Source organism: Acipenser ruthenus, chromosome 11 (assembly GCF_902713425.1).
Source record: "Acipenser ruthenus chromosome 11, fAciRut3.2 maternal haplotype, whole genome shotgun sequence".
Classification (NCBI taxonomy): Eukaryota; Metazoa; Chordata; class Actinopteri; order Acipenseriformes; family Acipenseridae; genus Acipenser; species Acipenser ruthenus.
Genome location: NC_081199.1, coordinates 30,319,870 through 30,347,603, shown reverse-complemented (window position 1 = coordinate 30,347,603; position 27,734 = coordinate 30,319,870). Strand labels below are relative to the sequence as shown.

Genomic DNA, 27,734 nt, shown 5'->3' with positions numbered 1-27,734 from the left:
TTGACCACATATATAAAGGAAGAGCAGGACGACAGCTCCTCAGTAATTAGTTTGGAACACAGCAGCAGGTGCTGTGCTCTTCAGCCCCTTCAACAAGCTAGCATTGTTTTGTATTTTGTTGTAATTAAATTTGTTATTTTTGACTCCTGCCTTTGCTACTCCCACTGCTATCCTGCCTAACCAAAACGCTACCGTTCCACAGGCAGTTAAAAGCTCCCTCCTAAGTTTCTTTATTCATTTAAAAAATTAAAAAATAAGTTAAATTTTTTTTTTTTCCCCTACAAAAATAGCAACACTTAAAGCTATGCTGAATTCATTATGAATTTAGCATTTGTTTCAGTAACACATGTAATTTCCATGGCAACAGTAACTATTTTTCATATATATATATATATATATATATATATATAGCTAGCAACCTCTGTTACTTAAAGCCTTTGAGATCCAATTTGCCCAGTGATCCACATTTTTTCTTTTTTTTTTTTTTTTACTGTGTATTTTTATATCACAGCCACCACCACACTGGTATGTCTAAAATAGGGGTGTCCAATCATGGCCCTGGAGAGCCACTCCACTGTAGGTTTAACAGGTAAAATGACAGAATTAACTCATTCAGGGTCTGAATGGGGGTTTAATTGGTTCAATTCAACAGTTTAGAACAGGGATGAAACAAAGACGAGTGGAGGGGCCAACTTTGGACACCCCTGGTTTAAAAATGATATTCATGTCATCTTGCTAGGATTATGCAAAATGAACATGTAAAATACAAATAAAAGACTTGCAACTGGTTTGCTTGAAAGGCCTGTGCTTTTCAGGCAGATTGTCAAAACAGCTCCAAGTAAGAGAGCTTCAAGCTTAAAATCTACAGACTGTGTAAAATGTGTATGTAAATGAGGCGTGTAAAATGTATTCACAATTGCACCCAGCTTGTTCTAATCTTAAAATATCAAGATATACTATGATGTCTATTTTGAAAACAGGAACTTAGTTTAATGTTATTTAGTGATTACGAGATGGCTCCAACAATACTGAGAAGATTAATAATTTATTAAGCAAAAAATACTTAGCTTTAATATATTCTACCAGTAGAAAATACAGGCTGTCAAAAACATTCCTAATTTTGCAACTGCAGGATACAGTGATCACATAATTTGACAAGCCGCTTCGATTGTAGTGTAGCTCGATCATAAAAAAAGAAAAAAAAGAAAAACAAGGGTTTTATATGTAATCCCCAAAAAAGCTTATATAACCATCTCTCATGTTAATCCAGTACAAACACTGTTTAATTAATTATGGCTAGTTTGGGTATTGACTATTTCTTTGAATTATATTTACAATCTTCTGCACATGGAAGAATAATTTGTTTAGGGAACTATGAGAATCCAATGTTTTGATTAGTACTCATTCCTTACAAACTGCCTTATGTGCAACACAGAATGTAAATAGGAAACCCAGTCAGGGTCCTAATACCTGCAGCACAAGAGACTCACTGTGTACCCAATAAAGCTTTTTATAGTACAGTGTTGTGTCAATGGGAGGGACTTCAAGACGCTTGCTGGACATCCTGGTTTTTAAAAAAAAAATGATTTCAAACCTTAATAATTCTAAGTGATTAAATAATTAATTTTTTCAATCAAAAATAAGACCACCGTTTATTTATGTAGCCCACAATTTATTATAAATCTTATAAAGCAAAAAAAAGGAAAAGGTATATGAAAATAGAAAAGAAAAACAACACAAGACAAAAATAGTTATTTTACAGGGGAAATCAATTCCCACTGAATGGGTAGCAATAAAACAAGTCACCCAAAAAATGCCGCCTTTTAAAATGTAACACTCAATCACACTGATAAATACGGCAGTTTAAAAAAAACAAACGCACACCTTTCACCTGCATTTGTTACCCACTTCTGGTCTTAATAGTAGCAATTTGTATTTGTGTTGCTTTCTTTTTTTTCCTGTTCATACTTTCACTATCAACAATGCTTACAGTAGATCTGGAAAGACTACAAACGCCAATTAATTTCCAGAAAACATGGTTTTACAAATCAAACTTCTACCAATTATGTGGAAATTGATTTAAAATGAATACTTATAAATGTCTGCTGGTCACCTTAAAATATATATATATAAAGACCAAATGTATGTTTGTTAATTGATTTTAGCATTGTTTTGTCTAAATTTCAGAAACCTAATGTACAGACCAATTAAATAATTAAATTCTTAACACAGCGTCAAGTTCATACAACTCTGTCCAATCCACTCCCAAAATAAAGTGCAAACTAATTACATGTAGTCTGTATCAGAAAGGCTTCAATGTGTCTTTAAACTGCGGTTATATAACTAACCAAGTTACAATAGCAGTACAGAAGAACAAACCAGAGTTAAGTGTCAATGCAATTATCTCCATCTCCGCTGTACTCCGTTTTGGACTGAGGAACAATCAAGGGCTTTTTCTTATCACTACCAACCAAACATGTATTCCATGGCTTTTGTTACTAAACTCTCATCTTTCCTTGGGGTCTGTCTGTCAGTAACCACCTAAAAAGATATATATATATATATATATATAAAAAAAAAAAAAAAAAAAAGCTAATTAGGTTACGAGTAATCATTCTGTCATGCAGACAAATGTTTTTGGCAATAGCTTTAGGATCAGAGTATGCTTTGCATTCAAGCCAAAACAATTTGACAATTACGTAATGTTCAATTAATCATACATGTAGTAGTGTTATATACCTGATAGTCACTGCTGGAGGCTTTGTATGCAGCAGCAAGAGGTCTCATGGAGGTCGATCGAGGTGTATTTGCAGGATGGGATGGAGTCCCAATCATTTGACTTGGAGGAGTAAACACTATTGAGGAGCCAGATGTTGAACCTTTTTCAGAACTCTCCATAACACTCTGAAGGAAAAGCAAAAACAATCCATTGTTTATCACTGCAAAAACAAATGATAGTACTATTGGTATTACAAATGTTATACATATTTAAATGAACAGCAAATACACTTTTGACAACTTTAAAGTAAGGCTGGGGCGATGTCTAATTTTTCACTATCGATATATCGTTCTCCAAAAAAGCCATGGCACCAATTCTGACGTTATAAAAGGGTAAAAAAAAAAAAAAAAAAACAGTAATACACGATGAGCTGTGGATTACTGTGTAACATTGCAAGTAACACTTTAAAAACTATTATGCATATTAAATTGATTACATCAATTTATGCATATAGTAATTAAATATATATATTTATTTTTTTTTACCTTATTTCTACCAATTGGGGGTCAAGCAAAATCCCTCCCAAAAAAAAAAAAAAAAAAAATTGTTTAAATCCATAATCAGTCAGAGTAACAACCAATCTCGAGAAAAAAAGCTAATTTAAAAAGTGTTCATTGCTTATATTTTAATTGTGTTAAGGAACATGACAGTGTCCACATTTTGTTTTAATTTAAGTGATGACTGGCACTTGCTTACAATCTGCCCAGCATTACTGAATACCTGCTCACTAGGGACTGATGTTGCCAGGATGCTTAATACTTCTAACAAAAGATACAACTTTTGGAACAATCTTGGTGGTTTTTCTTAATTTTTAGTTCAAATGAATAAATGCAGATTTTGTTTGAAGTTTTGTAGGGTGCCATCTCCAGAGGTTGCGTTTACGCAGAATTCTGCATCATATACACAGGACATTTTAATAAAACGCAACAAAATAACAGCAGTGCATTTCTAAAACACAGATGTATAAAAGACCACATTTCCCCTTTTCATCTCTATCCAATAATTGTGTTTATATTACGAAGTAGTTTTATGAAATGAAACATGTAAAAACAATTCCACTGCTCCCTGCATCCTCTTTTTAAAAAAAAAAAAATAATAATAATAAAAAGAAAACCTGCTGAGGTCTCAGTATCCCATATAGCACTGCATCTTACTTGTTGACTCTCAGCCAATAATTTGGACAAGTAAAACACATGCTCAAAAATCATGGTTTTAAGAGCATGGATGAGCCTGCAGGGTTTTCATTGAGAACTATTCCGACAGCAATTGCAATTACGATACCTGTATCTTGTGTACCAGCAGAACTGAGTTTTACCTATCAGAAGAGAGTGCAGACCAGCAAACGCTCTAGTTTACATGAGTATCATCAAAAACTTTTATTAAGAATTTGATTTGGAACGCGCACAAGTCATTTGTGACTTGGGTGCTAAAAGGAAAATGTAAAGAACTTTTAAACATCAAAACTGTAAATAGTTATGATGCTGACAGCTACCCGCAGAGACATTGGTACCTGTTCTACAACACTGATTTTTACGTTGGGATTGGGGGATTTTCAAAAGAAAACGTTTCATGGTAAACTTGTCTTTATGTCTAGTTCTACTACCATTATTTATACTGTGTACTGTTTTGCATGTTAACTTCATTAATCTGAAATAGTTACACTGGAAAATAATATAAGTATGTTGATGCAAAATGTAAAAACTCAGATGTTATGGTTGAAAACACAGATTTTGAGATGGTATGCTTTTTACAAATGCACATTTTTGAAGGCTAGCACGACCTCTGCATCTCATTAATGGTCAAACAAATTAGTTGTGTTACCAGAGTATCCCAAACATTACTTTCTTTAATTTTCTTTCTTGCCGTCTTACTTTAGAAAATAATTGCCAAACATCGGAAGGCTTTGTAGCTCGGTCGATACAGTATTTGTAATTCTAGCACAACGCTCTTAACTTGCTCTGTTACTTTGAAGACTCCTGCACAGATCCAATATCATCAGTAAACACTCACAGGGGGCTGGGCAGGGGGGAGAAGGTGAGCTTAATCGCATGTAGATTCAACAAGTCAGAACTCAGGGGAGCAGAGAAGCTCTGCGCTTAATGCAAAAAAGAATTGCCGATTCCAAATGTAATAAAAAAATAAAAGCTTTCCTTTGCTTAAACCCTTTACACAAAAACGATGCACAGGCTTGACTATCAACAGTTGTCAAACAATACAATGCATCGCCTCAGCCTTACTTTAAAGGCTAAATTGTTGTGAAATTGCATTATGGACAGATTGATTACATAAATATAAAAAACAAATCATTATAACTACTCACCTTATCAATGCATGGTTTAACCCCAATCATGATTGCTTCTCCAAAGACCTTTCCATCTTTACTGAGTGCTTTTCTAGCTTGGAGTTTTGACTGATATTGCATGTGCATCCAATTTCCATTGTTAGACATCTACAGAGATTTCAAATGAGAATTTTGTACAATTCACAGTGGCATGAATGTGTAAACGTGCGAGAAATCTACTGTATAATTTTAAAATGAAAATAAGCATTTTATTATTTTAGAATGTTCTTGCTAATCACGCTGGTTGAGCCAACAATAAAAGTGGTTTCTTCTTGCATTAAGAAACATGGTCTATTTAAGTAGAAACCTCCCAATAATCAAATATGTCAAATGTATAGGACCTTTGCTCATGTTCACCACAATCCCATTAATGACACGTTTAATGTATCCTGTTTGAACACTGTATGTTCATGCTACCTGCACTTGAACATTTTTACCTAGAATTCTTAATGAGGATTGCCTGAATTAAGCCCTGTGCAGTGATAGGGAAAACAATGTGTACAGTTTGCTATGGAGAATTGATTCCCAGAAGAGCATTCAGGAAATGGAAATGCAACTTCATATTTCAAATAGGGTTTCATTGTGTGCATGTACTGATTCAATAATTTCAATGTACAAGTTACACACAGACACACACACAATAATTGCACCTACCACATGTTTTAATATGTTTCCATACTGTGCAAACTGTAGCAGGATATAAGAAGCAGATGCTGGAGGAAACCTACAAAACAAAAAGGCATGGGGATGTTAATATATTATCCTGATAAAGAAAGTAATTATTTCACAAATACAATATTTTTTTTGTATGGAGTCTTTTATACAGAGATACAGTTCGAATAAACAAGCAGTAAAAGGCGACATATCCTAAACAAAAAGCTGCATACTAAAACACAGTTTACCAACAAGCAATACCAACCCAAAAACTGTAACCCATTTGTCATCTAGATGGTCATCTGAAGAAAGAGCATCTCCTTGAGTGTAGAAAGGATCGACCTGAGCCGGAGAGAGGGTGGCTTTCCTCTGCTGCCCAATAGTAGGACTAAACACACTTGAAGCTAAGACAAATTAATTAACCAGGTTATAAAAGTAATCACAAATCTAAACAGCCATAGCATATCATCTTAGACATATTTTTTTACTAAAAAATGATAACCTATAGCAAGAAGGATTGAATTTGGTTTGAATATGGTACAGCATTTAACATATAGCCAAAGCTGACAGTTGCCTGTCTTGACTAGAATGCTGACCAGGTGTGTGATATGAATAATTTGTTTCAAGTATATGCAACAAATACATGCGATTTTATTGTGGCAGCATATGCAGAAACATGATCAATTATGCATGCAGTCACAATGAAGGTTGAAATAAGGACACAGAAACAATCACCTAGAACTTATTTTTAAGATGTACCTGTTCCAGGGGTGGTTGGAGTCATCCCAGACAATGGGGTCTGCATAATTGAATAGGCAGGCTGTGGGACAAGACAGAATTCATTGCACCAAGACCAGGAGATAACAGAATAGAAACTTGAAGTAAAGCAATCAATTACTTACTTGTTTTCTTGAACTTATTGGTGTTAGACCAACTCCTGGACTTGCAAGTTCATCATAAATACTTCTAACTGGGGGTGCTCCACTCTTGTCCTTTGGAGTAGGGACAACTGGCTGAGGAGGGGAGCCACCTGAATAGATTTTACGGGTAAAAACAAAAAACAAATAGTGTTAATAAGAATACTATTTTAAATTAAACTACAGTAGGGCTGTGTTCGAAGGTTCTTTTGCTAGCCAGGAATTCAAAGATAGTTTTAAACATTCGAAGGTTCGTCAAGTTGAATTCACGTACTGTATATATATATATATATATTTTTTTTTCTGTTAACAGAAACCGTTTGACAATGTGCAAATACTATAAATCCCCCCCCCCCCCCCCCCCACTTGTGTTATCTAGAGGCAAACCTTTCTTCATTTGCCATCTCGACAGCAAAGCGCTGTATAGAGTAAGCTGTATTGAAAGAAATGTCTCGAAACCCCTCTGCTAATTGGGATTTTTTTGTTAAATGCCTATACGACCAAAAGTTGAATGCAAACTGTGCAAGCGACTCATATCTCTGGGATCACTTGACAAGCGTAAGTTCATATTAGTAGTAGTAAAATGTGACTGACTGATAACCTGCTTGGAATGGTGACTTAAATAAAGCTTTGTTTTGCCTAAGTCCGCTGCAGTTGGTGCTGCTGCAATGCAAGTTTACTGTATATATTGCAAGCAGCATCAATTACGTGTAAATAAACAACCTGTATTTTTATTTAAATTATAAAAACATGATTACTGTTCTATATGACGTCTCTTTAAACTACACGTGAATGTTTTATTCCATTTATATGGATTACCTGAAAAATAATAGGATTTTCAATCAAATATAAACAAGTAACTATGGTGACATCACCAGTAAATTATGCAAATTAGTACCATCGAAGGTTCAAAACTTACTTCAGTAATGTGTTCAGAACCTTCGAAGGTCAAAATGTACCCTTCGTTGCAGCCCTAAACTACAGCCTGGAGGAGGGGGAGATGTCCTTTCTTTATCCAATAGCTTTCATCTCAGGCCAGTGAGAACTGGGTTTGTGTGTAGCACTACTTCTGAACACACGTCTGTGACATTAATCTAATCTACTCTTCCTGTCTTCATCATGTTCTTTCTTTGTAAAGTGATTCGGGATACATAAAAGGTACTGTAAACATATTGTCCATGCATTTATTAAGCCATGTCTTAAGTGTTACAGAACATCCATATTGTTGCAAAATAATCCCAATTGTTGATGTTTTTATTAACACATCTGCAGGAAACAAATCGTCAATATTGTCTATCTCCTGAGTAAAAAACATTAGTATAATAAAAGTAATAACATTATATTAACTTTTATGAATGGATTATTTGTTCTTCCTTTTTCCCCAGCCAAAAAGTTTGTATATCTGACTTGGTTTCGTACAGCTTTGCCTTAGAATTCTGATTGAGCGTTTAAGTTATTGATGGTCCACAAAAGTACGTCAAACTCTGCCAGGAGACTCACCTGACATAAGCAGGGACCTCAGTTCCATTCCACCTGCAATGGAGCCACCGAAGGTACGAGGCTGAGGAGTTGCAGGGGCTGGCAGATCTCCCATTAGAAATCCAGGCAAGAACTGAGCACCTGTTCCAGGCTTCGGGGAGGTGGGGGATCCGAGTGCCATTGGTTCTGCTCGTATTACAGAAAAACAATGTAATCATAACAAGTCTTAACAACAAGTCTACTTGTATTTCCTTCACAATAAATGCACCTCTATTTCAACAACATAACGGAACCAGATAACTTTTTATTCAAGTAGGAAAACACAAAACATTTCCACATTCCAGTGTGGCACTACTCTGGTATGTTTGTTAAACACGCAATAAACGTTATTTCCAACTGCTGACCTATGTTTAAGTATAACTCAAAAGTCTCTTAAGACAAATCGGAGCAGCAATAATAATAATAATAATAATAATAATAATATCTAGGGGCCACATGTTCCATGGGTGCGCTCACTTCTTGCACTGAGAATGTTTTACCAACATTTCGCAGAATTGAATGAACAGTTTGCTCGTGAGTCGTAGATGAACGTTACCAGAACAAATAACCGGTCCCACTGAACCATATAAAACCTACCACGTTAACAAAACGGTGCCTGGTAGTTTACATGCCTCGGTCTGCGGTAGCAAGTCACAGCTGACACATTACCTACCCCCTTTCCTCCACAGAAACACGTATTTTAAACTTAAGGCTAAAACTAGCCTACTGTGCATAACACACGTCCTCTGAAGCCAACATGTTTGCAGCCATAATTACGCAAATAAAGGAACGCTGTTTTAAAATAAGATGTTTGTTGGTTGCTTAGCGCGGTAGTACAGGACCAGCATGCTCCACCGTGTATTGCCACAGGTGCTAATATATATATAAAAAAAAAATAGTACTCGCTCAACGTGTCCTCAGGCTGTACAGACGTCAATATTAAATGAAATGTACGCATAGTTTTCAAAAATACTATCATTTTACATAATATTATTGTGACAGTTGACATACTGCTAAACATACGTAACAGGCTTGGTCGTAAAATGTAAAATGAAAAACAGCGAGCAAGTGGGAATACTTTTTTTATTTAACACAACACTAGCAGTGACAGTGAGGGTTCCTAGTGTAATAAATAAGAGACAAAGAAACTCACCTTGAAATTCCATCGCGAGACAATACAGATTATCTGAAGAATCTCATACACGTGGAGAAACAATCGTACATTAAAAAATATTGCCGATTTTAGGCTCAATTAAAAATTTCAAATAATGGCGGAAACAGAATGTGCTTTTCACCAACACCGATGCATTATGGGTTTTACGTCACTTTTGGGGAAAGCAGCAGTGACAGTGTAATGGGATGAAGCATCCGTTCTCTGCCTGGATAGTGTAATTATAACTGCAAATGCACTCTGCAGTAAGTTTGTATACACTGCAATGTTGATTACATACAAGTATATTTATTCCATCACTGACCAGGAAAAATAGCACAAGTGATAGACTACTCCACCATTCCTTATAGAAAGGATAACCAACATTCCAAATATATGTTAAAGTTTAAACAAAATAAAACGCATTCTAACAACTCTTTACTTTATATATATATATATATATATATATATATATATATATATATATATATATATATATATATATATTCGACTCCTCGAGACCATCACTTCAATTCAAACACAAAATGTCTTGTTTTCTATCACTCGACACCCACAGTACAGAAATGTTCATTAATGGTCAACAAAATGAGAATACGTTAAAAAAAAAAAAAAAAAAAAAAAAAAAAAAAAAAAAGTAAAGCTGGTACATTCATCTCAGAGAAACTGGAGAAACTTAACGACATAGAACGTCTGTACAGCACTGCGCCACAACGCTTAAAAAACCTAACTGTACTGCTCAACCGCGTCTTCTTAAATATTACCAGCACAAGGGTATCCATGTATTATAAAAAAAAAAAAAAAAGAAATAACAGGTGGGCCTCTTCTGTGAGTTACAGGAAAATAATTCCATATCGGGTTTCTGTGACAGTTTTAAATGAATCGACCTTCGGACTCGTAATTTATGACGTCACAGAAACTAGATGACATTATTTTCCTGTAACTCACTGAAGCCTATCTATTATTTATTATCTATTATCGATTATTATCTATTATTATATATATATATATATATATATATATATATATATATATATATAACAGTACACTATTTCTTAAATCTAAATGACTGCAGCCAAGTTATAATAAAAAAGGAAGGAAAAAAAATGCTTCTCCATGGCAACTGGGATAGAACAGAAGTGGCAGCCATATCACACCTGACTATACATCTCTGTCACACTGACATTATTACATGAATCTTGTGAACACAAGTCATCCCACATGTTGTAAGTCAGTGATTTTCATATACATTACCACAGTGCTAACACCACACTTTCTTACCTAATAACTTATCACATTTTTACTTGACTACGTTTAATTTCTTGTTCAACTTTTTCATCATATTTACAGCTATAATTTTGTATTTATGTAGTTGTATTGTAGCGGGGATATACTGTGATATAATATTGTTCAATATGTATAACTACAGCCGAATAACCTGGTGCGGTGGACGGTGGTAGAAAATGTATTAAAACTAAAGCTATGTTTATTGCACATTTAATTCATGCAACACGTATACTGTTGTTGAAATGTTAAATGATCAATGAGACTGTATTTCGCGAAAATAACTACCGGTATTTCTTGCAGAACCCGTCGTGTGGTAAAACTTGTTAGGTCAGTTTGCAAGGCGAGTCTGGGTGTAACCAGGCGGTATACGAGATAAAATTCTCAGAAAAAAAGCCTTTTTATTCATACATACTGTATAACTCGTGTCTTCAAATGTATACTTTGGTAGGCCCATGTATCGTTGAGTCAGGGAATGACATTAAAAGGTGTCGCCAGTATTATTAAACTCCAGCTTGCTATGTTGGAAACTTCCTTCTGCAAATATCTTAGACGCTTTCCTATTGGCTACTGCAATGGAGTTTGTGATCAACGTGGCTCTCACAAAACGTACTGACGTCATGTCAAGATTTGTTCTCAGTCAGTAATTCCCAGTCTAGAGAGTGTTAATATCACATCGGCAATAGAACAGGAATCGGGATGTGCATCCGGTCAGGTGTGTAAAAATTGTAAAATAGTTATTAAATAGTGCAATAGTTTAACATTTCATTTTTAAGTTAAACGTAGGTCTACACATACCGAAACAATGCATGAGTGTTTCTTTACCGTGTCACATAAGTTGTTCTGTGGTACTGGATCCGGTACAGGACTGCGTGGTTACCGGTAAAACACAGCATCCTACAATGTCCTAGTAATGCAGTTAAGTTATTGTGTTGTTTTAAACGAGTGTCCTTTAAGAATGTACAAATGTAGCATGCAATATGGCAATGAGGGAGTGTACCTGAGGTTTATCATGGAAAGGTGTGCTCATGTGTTGCCTTCATATTTCAAGTTTAGTCTCTGATCTCCAGTTTAGGTGTTTATGCAGTTAGCAACAAACTAAAAAAAATAAAAATAATAATAATTAAATCATGATCGCTAGCATATCTTTAAAAAAAAAAAGAAGTTTCTGACTGCCAAACAGAATAAGTGTTTTTTGAAAATGCTACCTCTCAAATATTTACAGGTGATTTGTGTGTGTTGCTGCAGATTGTGATCTTGTTTAATTTGCAGGTAGAAAAGGTGCTGTTGGGTTTACTGTGTGGATGTGCTGGTTTGCATGCTGGGTAGAGGAAAGAAGCTAATCTAAAAGGTCTTTGCAGGTTTCACTGTACTTTGGTAATATGTGTTTTTCTTTTCCTTCAGATTTATTTTTTGGTTCGTTTACATAACATTAAACAACTCTAGCAAAGTAGAAAAAGCACATTTATACTTGTAGTTTATTCACAAGTCTTGTCTTGGTTAACAATAGGTAGTATGTTTCAAGAAGCTTGCTTACTTGTTTTTATTATAGAGCAGATGATAACTCTTGCTAGATTTTTAGTACCAGAGTAGCGAGATCAAAGGGTGGGTGTTCCATTGAAGGTATATGCTTGAGGGAAGAGAAGGTCTGGAGACCACCATTTCAGAGAAGCCTGCAAGGACAGTTAGCATGGGTTGATTTGGGACCATAGTAAGTTTATTACCTCTGAGCCAGCAAACCCGTTTCTCAAATGTAAGAAACAGGCAGACTGGACCAACCTGTGGATGCTATTACACTGTAAACTGTTGTTCGATTTGTGGATCAATTCATTTTCCAAAGTGTTATTGTTTATAAATGAACTGCATGTGCTAATATTTAAGCATTATTTTTATTTTTTCTACAGATCGCAGACTGCAGGAAACCAGTTAATCTGAAAAACTTGAAAGCAGATCCTAACAAATCATTGCAAATGAGGAACGTGTATGCTGTTTCCCAATAAAAAAAATAAAAAATAAAATTGAACTGCCTACATTCTGAAGACTGCTTGAATTAAGCTCACAGAACTGCACAATGGAAAGCATTCTGTTTAATGCACATTCCTGTAGCTCCAACCAGAGACATTTAAACATGAAAGTTATATGTCTATTTGTTGTGATTTGTTTAACTGTTGTCGTTTACACTGATGAAGATTATTATAAACGTCTTGGAGTGTCAAGAGAAGCAAGTACGAGAGAAATAAGGCAGGCCTTCAAAAAGCTTGCCCTGAAGATGCATCCTGATAAAAACCCAGTAAGTAAAAAGAATGACTAACAGGTCACATTGACACACATTTCCAGTGATTTTGTGATGCCTGCCTCAGACCATCTAACTACTGTGGATACTTATTTTATCTTAAACGTCACTGAATATTGTATGTAGACCAGATATCAAAATGTAAAGACACGAGTCAAAATCAGTAGGCTTTTCCAGACAATATATTAATCCTGAAGTGGAATGTTTTTGATTCCCCAGGATTAGCATTAATTTATAATTAATTGATCTATTTGTCATATCAATCAAAAGCCTGGTTCTAATGTGGCAAGATACAGCCTTTTTTTTTTTCGTGGATTCCCAAACTATAACAATTTAGTGAAGAATGATGCTTCAATGCTAGATAACATCCTAAAAACTCATCCAAACTTTTCAATTGATTTGCAGTTTTGAATTTAATCCGCCGCCAGTTTATACATTATTTTTTTTCCATTCATCTTTTAACTTTAATAATAGTGTTTATCTGTATACAGTTAAAACGTGCTGTAACTGTATTTTGTCTTTGGGATCTTAACTTTGAATACAGTTGTAACTGATGGTCAAAGGGAATGTCAAATTTTCACACCCCTAGTACAGTAATTATTTTCGGGGTGGGGGAGCTTAACCAACTACAGTAACATCAGTAATAAGTGAATATGCAAAAAGATGAAATTCACTTTTTATTATTTTACCAGAGTGATGAAGAGGCACACGACAGGTTTTTGAAAATTAACAGAGCCTATGAAGTTTTAAAAGATGAAGATCTCAGAAAGAAATATGACAAATATGGAGAGAAGGGGCTTGAGGACAACCATGAAGGAGGAAGATATGAAAGCTGGAATTTCTACCGTTATGATTTTGGTAAAAGATATTATTATTATTATTATTATTATTATTATTATTTATTTATTTATTTATTTATTTCTTATTTCTTAGCAGACGCCCTTATCCAGGGCGACTTACAATCGTAAGCAAATACATTTCAAGTGTTACAATACAAGTAATACAATAAGAGCAAGAAATACAATAACTTTTGTTCAAGCAAAGTACAAGTGTGACAAACCAAAATTCAATAACACAGCAGATAATAGTGATAGTTACATCAGGATATGATTAAATACAAAGTACTACAGGTTAAACACTTGGCAGATTACAGTATTCTGAAGTACAGGATTAAATGCAGTAAAATAGGGGGCAGATAAGAGCCCCTTTCTAAATAAAATTAAGATGTGTTTTGCACAGGGCAAAAAAAATATATATATAAACTATTACACCTATTATAGACATGTTCATTGCTGTTTTCAGGTAAGCAGTGTTGTTGTTGGGGGAGAAATGTATGTTTGCACATAAAATGGTTCCATGATCACATATCCTGAGGGTTGCAATCCAGATTCCAAAACTGTGACATCACTCCCTGATTGGGGACAGGGTTAGCAGAAACATTGTTGATTAAAGCCTGGGGATTAGACATCCAAATGTTTGTATTCTATGGTTTCTGAATTTAAGTAATGCTGTCAGCCTCAGTGTCCAATATTTATAACCAGAAACCTGAGTTTTTATGTCTGTTTTCCTGCAATTTCATTGCTGTCATTCTGGTAAAGAAAGTAAACCGTATTATTTTGGGCAACCATGTTAAACTGATGCCTCATTTTTGTTGTTTGTCCAGGCATCTATGACGATGATCATGAGATCATTACCTTGGACAGAGGAGACTTTGGTAAGTAAAATAATATTGTCGTCAAAACAGTGTTTGTGTTTACTTAATTCATTTTGTTTTCATTTTTTGATTGTGTGTTCATGTTTTGATTGTGTTTTGTTGGATCAGATGTAGCAGTTAACTCTGGGGAACTGTGGTTTGTGAATTTCTACTTCCCTCGATGTTCACACTGCCATGATCTAGCACCAACGGTAATTTTATATTTTAACATTACTGTACTAAACTGAAATGTTCAGACCGCTCATGCCTCATCAAGGCTATCTTGGTTAACTGTATACGGTTATGCTGTTATGTCTAGTTTATAATTCTACCTGTCTGTCTGTAAAAACAAAACTATATTTTGTTATTTGTAATTACCTCTGTAGAGCTGCATTGAACTACTTTCTGTTCTTGTACATGATCAATTTTCCAGTAATATACAGTATATTGTGATAATACATTAAAACACATATACAGCTAAATGCCAGTTTGTGCTGTAATCTATATTACAGTGGAGAGAATTTGCTAAAGAAATGGATGGAGTGATCCGGATCGGGGCTGTAAACTGCGGTGACAACAGAATGCTCTGTCGATCAAACGGAATAAACAGCTATCCCAGCCTGTACATTTATAAGGCAGGAATGGTATGTATGAACAATATATAGCACTGGGCAATTGCCAAATACCAAGACACAATGCAAGTGCTTCTGTGATGTGCCTGAGTCTGCCATAATTTCCCATTTCCATCAATACCGACTTGGGAGAGCTTGATGCATGTTGCTTGAATCTAAAATACAAAAGCATGATATTTCTTATACAATGCCAATGTTTCTTTTTCTTATGATGTTGTTTTTTTTCTAGAATCCAGAGAAGTTTTTTGGAGACAGAACAAAGAAAAGTCTTCAAGATTTTGCTATGCAGTTTGTGAAAAGCAAAGTAACAGAGCTGTGGGCAGGTAAATGATACTTCAGCAGAAAGAGTAATAATAATAATAATAATAATAATAATAATAATAATAATAATAAATAATAATAAAAAAGACATGCATCTCATTGCCCTAGTTAACGATAATTAAAAGAACAGGACCGTTAACATTATGTTGTTTGTTTTTTTTAGTTTGTCTTGAACATTTACTTGCCTTAAAATGACCAAGATGTTAATAAATATTATGTTAAATTGACTTTCACTGTTAGTAAGAATGAAGGTGACATCATCACTGGTGTAACAGCTTCCTAAATACACAATAGCACAATGCCCACTATTTATCCAAGCTTTTTTACTACTATGTGCAATCTCTCCTTTTGGGGGCAAGATGGGCAGTTTTACAAATTAATTAATGTTGTAGTTTATCTTGCTTTCCTCTGATTTATGCTGTGTTTTTGTCTTGCTTTACATTGGTTAACCATGAGTTTTACAATGCTTTACCATTTTTAGGCAACTTTGTGGAGACTGTCGAAAAAGCTTTTAGTTCAAGAATTGGATGGCTAGTAACGTTTTGCGCAGAATCAGGAGGTAATACTGAATATTATAGAATGTGAATATTAAGTGTGTGAATTTTAAAATAAGAGTGCTCCCTCTTTGTTCCACAATCTGATGATTCATAGTTTTAGTTACTACATGGACTGTCTATATTGACTGTAAATGGCACCATTTTTTATATTTATGTGTCTAGAGCAGGGCTTCTCAAACTCAGTTCTGGGGACCCCCTGTGTCTGCTGGTTTTCATCCCAACTAAGCTCTCAATTACTTAACTATATCCTTAACACTAGAACCGCCGCGGTTATACTCATACCTAAAACTGCCACCGGCTGTCATAATGATTACATTTTAAACAACATCAGTATTAAAATAAAAGATAAACTATTGGATACAACTCAAAGGTTTTATTCAAGCACATCATATCTGCATAGCCCAAATGCCATATTAAACACTACTTCAAAAAATTAAAAACTAATAAAATAAACATTTCAAAAGAAATGAGTGTGTAAACGGGTATATGTACATACAAAACTTTAAACAAAATAATTTTTAAATTTTAAAACGAAAGTAACATGTTTTCTGCTGCGTGTGTCACTTTGTGCAGCACAGAATCCAGATTGAGCTGCAGCAGCCTGCAGCTTTGCAGTTTTCTGATCGAAATGTTTCTGCCAAAGCGCTGTGGCTAGCTTCAAGATGAAATCTCGCCTACTGATATTTTCCCCGGTGCATTCCTTGTACAAAACAAATGAATTGATGGCTGCCAAGTCCAGTAGAGATTACAAGCTTGTATATAAAATAGAATAATGTAGGTTATATTCAAAATAAAAACATGTATTGTAAAAGGCAGTCAAAATGACTGCTTTGGCGGTTCTAGGTGGGCAGGATTATAATTTTATTTTCTCTATCCTGCCTTTCAAACAGCGTCAGGGTATTTAGGAAAAGTCATAAACGGACAACCACAAACCATCAAAATGACTGCTGTGGCAGTTCTAGTGTTAATTGAACTGATAATCTGTTTAATTAGACCTTTTTATTAATGTTCAGCTGTTAAACAGTTGCAGATTTCAAGTTAGCTATAACCTTTTGTAAGTAACTTGAACTCTGCAACTGTTTATGAGCTGAAAACAAGTAAAAAGGTCTAATTAAACAAATTATCAGTTCAATTAAGGGTTTAGTTAAGTGATTGAGAGCACAGTCAGAATGAAAACCAGAAGACCCAGGGTCCCCAGGACCGGGTTTGAGAACTCCTGCTCTAGAGGATAAGGAATTGAGTGCATGGATTGGCCATTATGTTTACCTGACCCGTATCCTATTGAATACGTGTGGGATGTTCTGGAAAGAAGCTCATTGCACAACAAACCACCCACCATTTACCCTTGGTGGTTAATCTATTCTGTATGTGTGTGTATGTATATATATATATATATATATATATATATATATATATATATATATATATATATATATATATATATAATATACTGCACATTTAAAAAATATATTGTAAAGTGAAAGATACATTTTCACAAAGTGCATTAAACAAGCTTTTGATTAATGTTGCTAACAGTTTTCATATTATGTAATGTGGTGCTTGCTTACCTTTTTTTGTGAGCTTCACTGAACAGAACAGTTTCAATTCCCACAGTAGCAGGATACAGACCCACACTGTACTGATGAAAGAGCGAGATAAGAGACTTGCCAGTGGAAACTAGGTGACACTATGTTTGTGAAAGAATAACTTTTAAAAAAGTGCATAATATATTTGGTGCCCTCTATACTGTAAAGAACATTTGCCTACAATTTAGCATTCTCCAAACATGTGTCAATATAAAGCAGCGTACTTAGTGTGGTCAGTTCGTCTATGTACTGTATGTGGCTCCAGCTAGTACCAGAAGTAATTTTTTTTTACGTCTAAAAGTTGTAAGCTACTGAAAATATGAGGTTCATTAATTACTGTTGTAGCAGTTGGTCTTTATAATAAATGTAAATAATATTAAAATGTTGTTTCTTAGACTGTCTGGGATCAGAAAGTCGTCACAAATTAGCTGGGATGCTGGTAAGCAATACTATATTGAAATATATTGTTTTAACCTGTTTTTTTATACTGATGATCTAGTCAATAAAGCACATAAGTAAGTAGGCATTATAGGTGCATTTTGTTATTTTATCAGAGTTTTTACACTTAACATTTTTTTGGAGATTGCATTTTTAAAAATTTGGCTTTAAAAGTTTTATGTTCTAGAAATCAAAAGTCCCTTTTGCCATTTTTGCCTAGAATGCTGAATGCTTGTGTGACAGGGGGTGTGGGTTATCCACTGACAGGGAGATACCTGGAGGTTGCAGTTGACAACGGTGCTCGGGTGCACAGGATTTATTTACAGGAAATACAAAACCATGTGACGCTACTGGCAATGGTAACGTCTGAGGGACGTACAAGAAAACAGAAATGCAAATATAAAACGCTGAAAACAAACACAAGGACGCTGTGAATCCGACGAGCGCTACTCGGCTAATTAACGGAGGTCCTGCTTAAATAACTCGCTCCTATACTTTTACATGGGAACTAAACTCCCTAAACAAATCCCTATTCCTTATAACAATTAAAACACCAATCCCGGATACACGCATGGTCTCTGTCGGCTCTCTTACTCTCTTAAGCTTCTACCCTTGTTAAAGACAAGGTGGTTGAATGAGTTGACTTCTTAATCACAAAGGTTAAGACTTCGAAGGATTTCGGAGCAGCCTTGGTGTGTAACTGACCCCTTTTTATCGCAAGACACTCTTCCGGGACATGCCCATCTTCTGGAACACGCCCACCTGCTGGTTAGGGATCCATAGTTGGCCAGCTGCTTTTCCCCCACAACCAAACATAGCAGGTAACTGCCCCAGACAAGTCGAGTCCAGGCCTCAGTCATTCACAACAAAACTATTTACACGGTACTATGGTCAACACACAAAACCCCAGAGTGAAAATAAACCAAACACAAACATGCATTCCTATGTGCAAGGCCTCAGCCCTGACACAGCTTGGATTTCACTTGTTTTCTATTGTCTTGTTGTAGGAAGGTCTGGTTAATGTAGGGTGGATGGACTGCTCCACGCAAGCCCAGCTTTGTGACAGTTTTGATGTTACATCTAGTACTACGGCTTATTTCCCTCCCGGAACTACCCTTAAAGATAAAGGCGGTGTGCTGGTATGTACAAGTTTATAATGGGCAGTATAATCCCATTTTCCATCTGGAACCGAGTCTCCTTCATTTTCATTGGCAGCAGACAAGATGGACTTGGTTTGAATTGGAACAGTTAGGGTTGCAACTCATTTTAATGGAGGATTATACCAAATTAACATTCAGTGCAAAGGCCACATGGACTGCCAATTTATGTTTTGCAGTGTGTGTAATGTAAAAATTTACAAAATTTATACTATATATCATTTTCTTGTTCTTAGTTTCTTAATACCCTTGATACAAAGGAGATTTACACTGAAGTTATGAAACGTTTACCTGATTTGGAAGAGCTTACAAGAGAAACATTTAAGGTAATGTGTTTTTTATTATTATTATTTGCAAATAAAATCTGTGTGTTTCTTAGTTAAAAACATCTTCAGTTTCAGAATTTTTAAAAAGTATTGATTTCCCCTAGGAGAAACTGGCCCATCACCGCTGGCTTCTGCGTTTTACTTTTGGTGAGAAGGAGTCAGGCACACATGAATACAAAAAGCTTAACACTCTTTTAAAAAAAGACAATATACAGGTATGTTGATGTTTGTGGGGGCCGATGGTCATGATATAAATAAAATGTGCATATACATATGTTTTGGTTTTTTTATTTAAATGTATATGATGTTAATTTCTTTATTCTTCATACAGTATTTATTGTATGTGTATTTAAATTTTGCATCTCAATTAGGTCCTATGGTTTTAAAATCCTATCCAGTTATATACATTTTGTGATACAAGGGCTTGTGGAAACCCTGTAGAACATCATTGATAAAGGAGTTGGAAGTTGAGAGTCCTCTTCTGTTAAGGTTAAACATATTTTTTTGTGTTAACTAGGTTGGAAGGATTGACTGCCAGTCAGAATCAGATTTGTGTAATTCTTTATACATCCACCATCCAAGCATAGCAGTCTTTAAGGGCACCGGCATAAATCATTTTGAGATCCACCATGGTAAGAATCAGTTTGAAAATAAATTGTTACCTCGTGCAAATGCTTCTTTATAAAGTTCTGTAGCGTAATAACTTGGCGAAAGATAGCAACTTACTGTTTAGAACATGAATACCTCTATGTAAGTCCTGTTTTTGCTTTTTTCCAGGGAAGAACATTTTGTATAATATTGTTGCCTTTGCAAAAGATAGTGCTAGTGCCCATGTTGTGACACTTGGACCAGAAACCTTCCCAAACAAGGAGAAAGAGCCTTGGCTTGTGGACTTCTTTGCACCAGTAAGTTTGATTTCTTTTATATGCAAGCATATACACATACATTAAAAAATGGTATATCTTTTTAACATTTTATTTGTATGTGGATAAATACAATCGTGTTTAGCTGTGTACTTGTTCTTATTTGAAGCTGTAATCTCTTACAGTGGTGTCCTCCTTGCCGTGCTCTGCTCCCAGAGTTAAGGAAAGCTTCGAAACATCTATTTGGTCAGTTGAAGTTTGGCACGCTTGATTGTACTGTCCATACAGAGCTTTGCAGTGTGGTAAGAATATTACAAAAATATCTACAGATCACACCGTATTACACAACCTGCCCTCACAGCAGCATGTCTACAAGTTTATGCATACTGATTTAGTATGCATCAGCAATTTTAAATATTTATAATATTTTGTGGAAACTTAAAAAAAAAATACTATTATCTTTACTGCCATTATATATATTATATGACTATTTGTAACATGGAAAGTACTTCAACTAAAAAATATGTTTGTTATACTTTGTAATTTAATTTTTTTTTTTTTTTTTAGTACAACATCCAGGCCTACCCAACAACAGTTATATTCAACCAGTCGAGCATTCATGAGTATGACGGCCACCACTCCGCTGATGGGATTTTGGAGTTCATTGAGGTATCTTGCAGATGGAGCTTAAGAGTTTGTCAATTATATAATCATCAGTATCTCATGCTAGGCCTGTCTTATATAGAGGCAAATTACTTCTGCAACGAGTCAATAGGCCAAAACCTACGGTAAATTGCTTGGGCCCTTAATGGTCCTTGGACTCATGACATATAAATTAATTCTGTTTGATCAACCTAGTTTCACATTTCACTTTTTGTTCCTAAGCTGAAAGATGAATGCCGGTCTGGTACAAACCTGCTGTACAGACCATGCTTGTTTTTTTGCGCCAGGGTTATCGTAGGTTAATGTTTGTTTTCCAGAATGTAGATTGAATTATTAAACAGTTATACATAGTTGTCGTACATTTTGAATAATACAAATTTTGTAAAATACATGAGCAGTGTATGGTGGTCCTTTTACATCAAATGTCTCCTCTATATTTCCGCAGGATCTTGTTAATCCCTCAGTAGTAACATTTAACCCTGATACATTTGATGAACTAGTAAAAAACAGAAAAACTGGTGAGAGCTGGTTGATGGATTTCTATGCGCCATGGTGTGGTCCATGCCAGGCACTGTTGCCAGAATGGAAAAGAATGGCCAGGGTAAATACAGAAAAATACTGTCATAAAATACTGTCAGTACATCTTTATTTTAAATGTAGATTAATACATTTTTTTTATTATTATTTTAGCTTTTGAGTGGAATTATCAACGTTGGAAGTGTTGACTGTCAGAAGTATCCTTCCCTCTGTCAACGAGAAAGTGTTCATGCCTATCCTGAAATCCGCTTCTACCTGCCAAAATCGCAAAATGGGGATGAATATCAGTATGTATTTCCTATTCTGAGTGTCTTGTCTTGAATTTAGTACATTTCTTCATGGCACAGTACTACGTGTATAGCATTTTCACATTTTCTAATCTATACAACGTAACTTTAGATTCATTCATGTTAAAATTGCCAGGTAAAGGGTCTCATGTTTTTTTTCATTCTAACTTATTCAGTATTAAACAGATATTACTGTGTCGAGAGCATCCTGTCTGTGGAGGTCAGTATGACCCCCATTTTTAATTAAAGGCAGACATTTTGACAAGACAAGTATATGACAAAGTCCTAGACATCAGCAGTGTACAATTCTAAAGATAAAGTCTTTATTTTTTATTTTTTCCTTTACAGTAGCTACAATGGGTGGCACAGAGATGCAAATTCACTAAAAGCTTGGGCATTGGGGTAAGTTTGAGAATGTATTTTTGCTTTTCATACGAACAAGTGTCAATATCTTAAATTAATTGGAGGCCTCAAAGAGTTTCATGAAGATCTTTTTTTGTGCTACTGAAAGTATGTGTTTTAATATTGGTCATTTAATTAGTTTACAATGTGCAATGTGCTTCTTAGTTTACAATGGGCATTTAACACTGAACAGTAAGTGGCAGTTTGTGTTAATAAGGGTTATTTATAAATATTTGGAAGTTCCTACATTTGAATATCCATCACTTGTTGTAAAGTGTGACAAACTGTGCTTAATGTACCTTGTTTCTTTCTACAGAACTCTTCCTCGCACTTCAGTTGATTTAACACCTGAAGATTTTAATAAGAAAGTACTGAATGGTGGAGACCACTGGGTTATTGATTTCTATGCACCTTGGTGTGGGCCGTGCCAGAATTTTGCCCCAGAGTTTGAACTTCTAGCCAGGGTAAGTTTCATGTACTGAGCAGTCCCTACTTGATGAAAGCATGTGAATAAAAATTCAAAGCAATGGTGAATATGTTAACATTAATGCCATACCTACATGGTTGAAAACAGTAAGTAATGCACTTGTTGTAAACACTACAGGGTGTTCAGTATCCCTTTCAACTACCACATACGTAATTTAACCATGCATGTTGGTCCGTACTATCAGCAACCATCAAACCAGATTCTAACATGCTATTCATTACAAAACACATGTGTACCCTTTGGCAAAGTGCTTTGCAGTGCGCAGGTGTAGGGGTGATGCAGTGCTCAAGACAAGGACAAACAACAAAGTACTGGAGAAATGATGGTTTATTTGTAATCCCAAGTCTGATGACAACAGAAAACAATAATGAGAACAGGCATTACAGAGCGTTGTGTATTGCTCCGTTTAATCCACGGGTTCAGTCCCGAAATAACAGTCCCGGTATTTAAACACCCACAAATAACACAAACACAAGTCCACAGTGAGTGCTGTAGTGCTCGTGGTGCAAATTCAATCAATTGTGACAAAAGTGCAGTGTTGTCTGGGTTTGGTGCTGGCCTTTAGCGACAGCTCCGGATCGTGTTAGCCATCTAATAACAACAAACAAGTATATTTTTAGACACAACAAAACAAACAAACACTCATGATAACAGTACGGTTCTTTTTCCGGTTCAGCGTTAACCATAACAAAGGAACAGATCACCTCGCTACGTCCCCTTATGTACCGTCAATCACACCCCCTTGGTTAACGATTGCAACAGCAACCCCAGAGTTACGAACTTATGAACTGACTGGTCTACCGAACACCCCACTTTCAACCGGAAGTACGCAATCACTCAACAATGAGTGCAGTGCAACCACATAGGCGCTCCTATAAGCGGTGTGCTGGTCACGGAGAAGGCAAAATTACTGTACCAACACATGTATCCAGAAAGGTGAGGCAGATTTCAGAGCAAGTACAGGCATTTTTACTAGGAACATTTTACTTTTAAACAAAGCACAGGTGTTTTTTTTTCCAAGCCAAAGGAGGCTGAATGACTGAGCAAGCTGCACGAATGTATTTTGTTTAAAACAAGCACAACGTTAACCCAGGTTTTCATGGACGTTTAAATCTGTGTTTTTACTAGTTATAATTTCAATGGTAACTTAAATGTAGCCTTTTGTCCATTTTATAGTACTGTTTTAAAGACTTTAGAACCATAACAATATGAGTAATGCATTACTGTACTGTATCCTTGTATTATTCACCAGATTGAGGGTGTAGATAGCAGGTGTCCACATTTAATAAAACCATTGAAAACTCAGTTTTCAGAGTTACACACATTTCAGGCTTACGAAGAACCTCCATTTCCAAGGTGTTCGTAACTCTGCGGTTCTACAATCTCTCGATAGCAGCAAAATGCACGAGAACATTGCAGAGCCTTACAGTTTGTGTCAATTTTATTGTACTGTAGATCTACAGTGTATTAAACTTTTGAAATTTCTGTTTATACTGTATGTATTATGTACTTTAAATTCAATATTTCAGTTATTATGAAGCAAAATATGATAACTGTCCTGAATTCACCAAAACATTTTGACAAGCTCTTCCCTTGAAGATCTGAATGCTCACATGAATTCATCTGAATAAGGACGTTTGACACGAGCGATACTCCGTGCCACACAAAACTCGCTTGAGTCGTTACATCAGCTTCTTTACTGAATGCTGAAAGGAGCATCTGCTGACCACTGAGTAGTGCTTTTATAGAGGCTATCTTGTTTCTCCTCAAGTCTGATCCAGGAGGATATGCAGATGAGAATTTGTTGTGATTTGTTTCATAATGATGTGTGAGGTTGCTTGCCTCATACAGACTACAGTCTGCAAGTGATTTGTTGCACGTGAGACACAGAGGTTTACTTGTGGATGATTTGCTCAATGCCATTGTTTCTACGAAACGAACGAACACTTCATTCACAATTATGAACTTGACTTTCCGGCTTTCACACAAGGTGATCGAAAATACAGCGCGCGGTGTCAAAGGTCATCAAGTGAAGAAATGTCCTTGAACATGCAGGCTCCAAGAAACTGAAGATAGAGAAAGAAAGAATAATAAACAGGAATGAGTACAGATAACAAAAATAATAAACTTGTGTTTCTCTTTTCGTTTGTTTATTATTGTTCATTTCATTCGAGCTGCAAAGTATGTGTCACCCAGCATTTCACCAGGAGCCACATGCGGCTCGCAAGCTGCGGTTTGGCCACCTCTGCTCTAAACCATGCCACGTTTGCTTGAAGAACCGTAATCCTTAGTTAAGAAACCACATAGAAATGTTATTTTAAGCAAGTAGATGGAGAATGTAGGCTGATTGATTGATTTTCTTCTCTCTTCAGTCTGTTAAAGGACGTGTAAAAGCTGGTAAAGTGGATTGTCAAGCTTATCCACAAACATGCCAGGGAGCTGGAATAAAGGCTTATCCTACTGTCAAAATGTACCCCCACCTTGGGGAAAAGAAGGTAAGCATTATTATCAATTAATATAATAAATGTTTCAAACCAAACTTGATTTGAACCATTCCTAAAAAACTAAGAAGTTGCTGCAACAAGACATCAAAGACACAATAAAGTTTGATTATTCAGCACAAAAAAGAAAAGTTATCTGAAATGCATCCAGACAGCTCTTGAAGCATCTCAGAAAATCAGCAGCAAAAACATGGATTGGCAACCCATTATATACACCCACCCACTCTCTCTACCCACTTTCCAAAACATGATCATGATATACAGTACAGTGGTAGCTGTTGTGTCACATGGTACTTACTGTGTATTTTCTGTCCTTTTTGTAGAAAAGTGCAGAGGGAGAATATATAAACAGTCGAGAAGCCACAGTGATAGCTGACCACCTGAATATGCGGTTAAAACAGATATCCCCTCCGTTACAGGACCAATCCAAACTCAAGGTGAGCCTCCGTATTGAATATATTTTTCCATTTCTATTCTTTATAATCCTACCAAATTCATGGTGACAAGAGTAATGAAAGTAAAAAACTGAAGAAAAGTGTTAGTCATTTGTCAGTAGCTGTTTTTAATCCCGTGATGGCAGTTAATTAATGTAAATTAGATGCCAGCACAGGTAGAAAATGTGGAACCAGGTGCCTATTGTGAAAAATAATTGGTACCTGGGTATCTATTTGGGTAATTAATACAAAATCAAATAAATAAAATACCTTGCGTTAATCACAAATATTGATATTTGTATATGTATAACACACAGTTTATAAATTCTGTAACACTAAATTACAATAAAGTCATCTGAGATTGAATAAAGTAAAAATGCAAGCAAAAATGTGCTCCATGCTGTGGGATTAACAGAAAAATACCTGCATGTTAAAATTTTGTTTTTTGTTTGTTTTCTGTAAATTATCACATTTTATAGTAGCTGGGTAGTATGACATTTTAAATGCTTCATTGTTCTTTCATTCCCTTTTTTTAAAAATTAATTATATGTATTTATTTTTTGTAGGATGAGCTCTAACAGATTGGGACAACTGCCCCAAAATTCCTTTAAAAGTTTGCGAGGTGCACCACCCAAAATGTAAAAAAACAAAAAAAATCAGGATGAAGCAAATCTTGGATTAAAAAAAAAAAAAAAAAAAAAAAGTTATATTGGCATGATGTGTATATGTGGGATAGTCTTTACTTGGTGGTTTCATTTATTACTGTTGTGTTATTTGTGGCTAACAAACGTTAGTTTATTGAAATTGAATTTTGTAAACATCAAGAAAAAAATAATCTGATTTGAGGCATGTAATTCATTCTTGAACTGCACCAAAGGCTTGAAGTAGTGAGATTATGTAATGTTTTTGACAGGTGTTGGAAATATAAACACATATAATTGCCTCCTTTAGGCAATTTGAGCAAATGTATTTTAAAATAAGCAAAACCTGATGGCAGCAAAGTATTGAACATTGTTTGGCAATCAAAAAAGTATCTTGTTTAATTTAATAGGCTGAGAAATAAAAGAAATGCAGACAAATTATCATTTTAGGCCATTAAAATAAGCTTAAAACTAGTCTATAAACTGCTGCAGTTTATATTTTTTCATTTAGGAGTTTTTTTTTTGTTGTTTTTGGTAAAGGAATTCTATTTTTGGATTTTAATTATGTTTTAATGTTATTTTGATTTATGAAATATAAATATGGTGTACAGTATTTACTTAAGGCCACAGCAAACATTTTGCTACAGGTAAATTACAAAATGTAGAGACACTATGGCTACTTACACACATAGGCTAAATGCGATTGTGAGTTCACCAATTGCTCTTAATACGGTTTGTATACACACACAGTTTGGTTACAAAGGGCAGCGACAACTGCGCTAGTTAATCCTTTTCAGAGCAAGTATCAAGTGTGGTTATTAGTTAATGCTCACAAACCTTGTGTGAGTGTGTATTACAACCGCACTAACACAAATGAAGTTGGTGCTCTGTGGATTTCTGTGCAGCTAATGATGTCACTGTTTATCAGACATTTCTGTGTGATGAACATGGCTAAAAAAAAAAAAATCCAAAAACAATGTGGGACATTTCGTATCCCCAAAGGCCACAGTGCAACCGCAACTCGTTTTTCCACCGATACCGTCTCATCTGTGTGTCCCGGAGCTCCAGGAAATGTCTCAGTATATGACAAAGACGCACATACGACTCCTTAGACATGCGTACATTTTCCAGTCATTTGGAAACCACTCAAGTCGTTCCCACCAGCCTTCTAGTTGGAAGAAATGTTTCGATCTACTGTCATGGTATTTCAGATCGTCGCCACAGTATTTAGAACTGCAGAAAAAGCAAAACGGCG

The 27,734-nt window shown here is 35.4% G+C and overlaps 2 protein-coding genes across 6 annotated transcripts; one reads left to right on the top strand and one right to left on the bottom strand.

Moving 5' to 3' along the window:
- Nucleotides 1-1,651: 1,651 nt before the first annotated feature.
- Nucleotides 1,652-11,211, bottom strand: LOC117426125 (nucleoporin NUP35-like). 3 transcript variants are annotated; one of them, XM_034043452.3, is made up of 9 exons: nucleotides 11,077-11,211; nucleotides 8,192-8,356; nucleotides 6,677-6,804; nucleotides 6,534-6,594; nucleotides 6,040-6,178; nucleotides 5,775-5,844; nucleotides 5,100-5,228; nucleotides 2,740-2,904; nucleotides 1,652-2,541 (listed from the first exon to the last, which is right to left on the bottom strand). In XM_034043452.3, exons 2-9 carry the CDS (start codon nucleotides 8,349-8,351, stop codon nucleotides 2,464-2,466), a joined length of 930 nt encoding a protein of 309 aa, XP_033899343.3. In that variant the 5' UTR covers nucleotides 8,352-8,356; nucleotides 11,077-11,211; the 3' UTR covers nucleotides 1,652-2,463. The 3 variants fall into 3 exon arrangements, with proteins under 3 accessions (XP_033899343.3, XP_033899342.3, XP_058889631.1); XM_034043451.3 differs by lacking the exon at nucleotides 11,077-11,211 and adding an exon at nucleotides 9,363-9,534; XM_059033648.1 differs by lacking the exon at nucleotides 11,077-11,211 and adding an exon at nucleotides 8,807-8,958.
- Nucleotides 11,212-11,257: 46 nt separating this feature from the next.
- Nucleotides 11,258-27,520, top strand: LOC117426124 (dnaJ homolog subfamily C member 10-like). Of its 3 annotated transcripts, none has more exons than XM_059033647.1 (24): nucleotides 11,258-11,376; nucleotides 11,934-12,012; nucleotides 12,566-12,951; nucleotides 13,647-13,812; nucleotides 14,618-14,668; nucleotides 14,777-14,859; nucleotides 15,160-15,291; nucleotides 15,509-15,602; nucleotides 16,082-16,159; nucleotides 18,139-18,182; nucleotides 19,189-19,320; nucleotides 19,575-19,664; nucleotides 19,769-19,879; nucleotides 20,182-20,296; nucleotides 20,442-20,569; nucleotides 20,713-20,829; nucleotides 21,095-21,196; nucleotides 21,636-21,791; nucleotides 21,881-22,014; nucleotides 22,363-22,416; nucleotides 22,733-22,880; nucleotides 25,276-25,398; nucleotides 25,728-25,841; nucleotides 26,405-27,520. In XM_059033647.1, exons 3-24 carry the CDS (start codon nucleotides 12,733-12,735, stop codon nucleotides 26,414-26,416), a joined length of 2,403 nt encoding a protein of 800 aa, XP_058889630.1. In that variant the 5' UTR covers nucleotides 11,258-11,376; nucleotides 11,934-12,012; nucleotides 12,566-12,732; the 3' UTR covers nucleotides 26,417-27,520. The 3 variants fall into 3 exon arrangements, with proteins under 3 accessions (XP_058889630.1, XP_033899339.3, XP_033899338.3); XM_034043448.3 differs by having other exon boundaries at nucleotides 11,934-12,038; XM_034043447.3 differs by lacking the exon at nucleotides 11,934-12,012.
- The last annotated feature ends 214 nt before the right edge of the window (nucleotides 27,521-27,734 follow it).

Excerpts from the sequence above, each read along its gene's own strand:
- LOC117426125 (XM_034043451.3), bottom strand. Across the intron at positions 6,805-8,191 it reads GAGGTCCCTGCTTATGTCAG|GTGGCTCCCCTCCTCAGCCA; the intron begins GTGAGTCTCCTG and ends AAATCTATTCAG. Across the intron at positions 2,542-2,739 it reads CCTCCAGCAGTGACTATCAG|GTGGTTACTGACAGACAGAC; the intron begins GTATATAACACT and ends ATATCTTTTTAG.
- LOC117426124 (XM_034043447.3), top strand. The coding sequence starts at position 12,733 with ATGGAAAGCATTCTGTTTAATGCACATTCCTGTAGCTCCAACCAGAGA. Across the intron at positions 15,292-15,508 it reads ACATTTATAAGGCAGGAATG|AATCCAGAGAAGTTTTTTGG; the intron begins GTATGTATGAAC and ends TTTTTTTTCTAG. Across the intron at positions 20,297-20,441 it reads TCATTTTGAGATCCACCATG|GGAAGAACATTTTGTATAAT; the intron begins GTAAGAATCAGT and ends GCTTTTTTCCAG.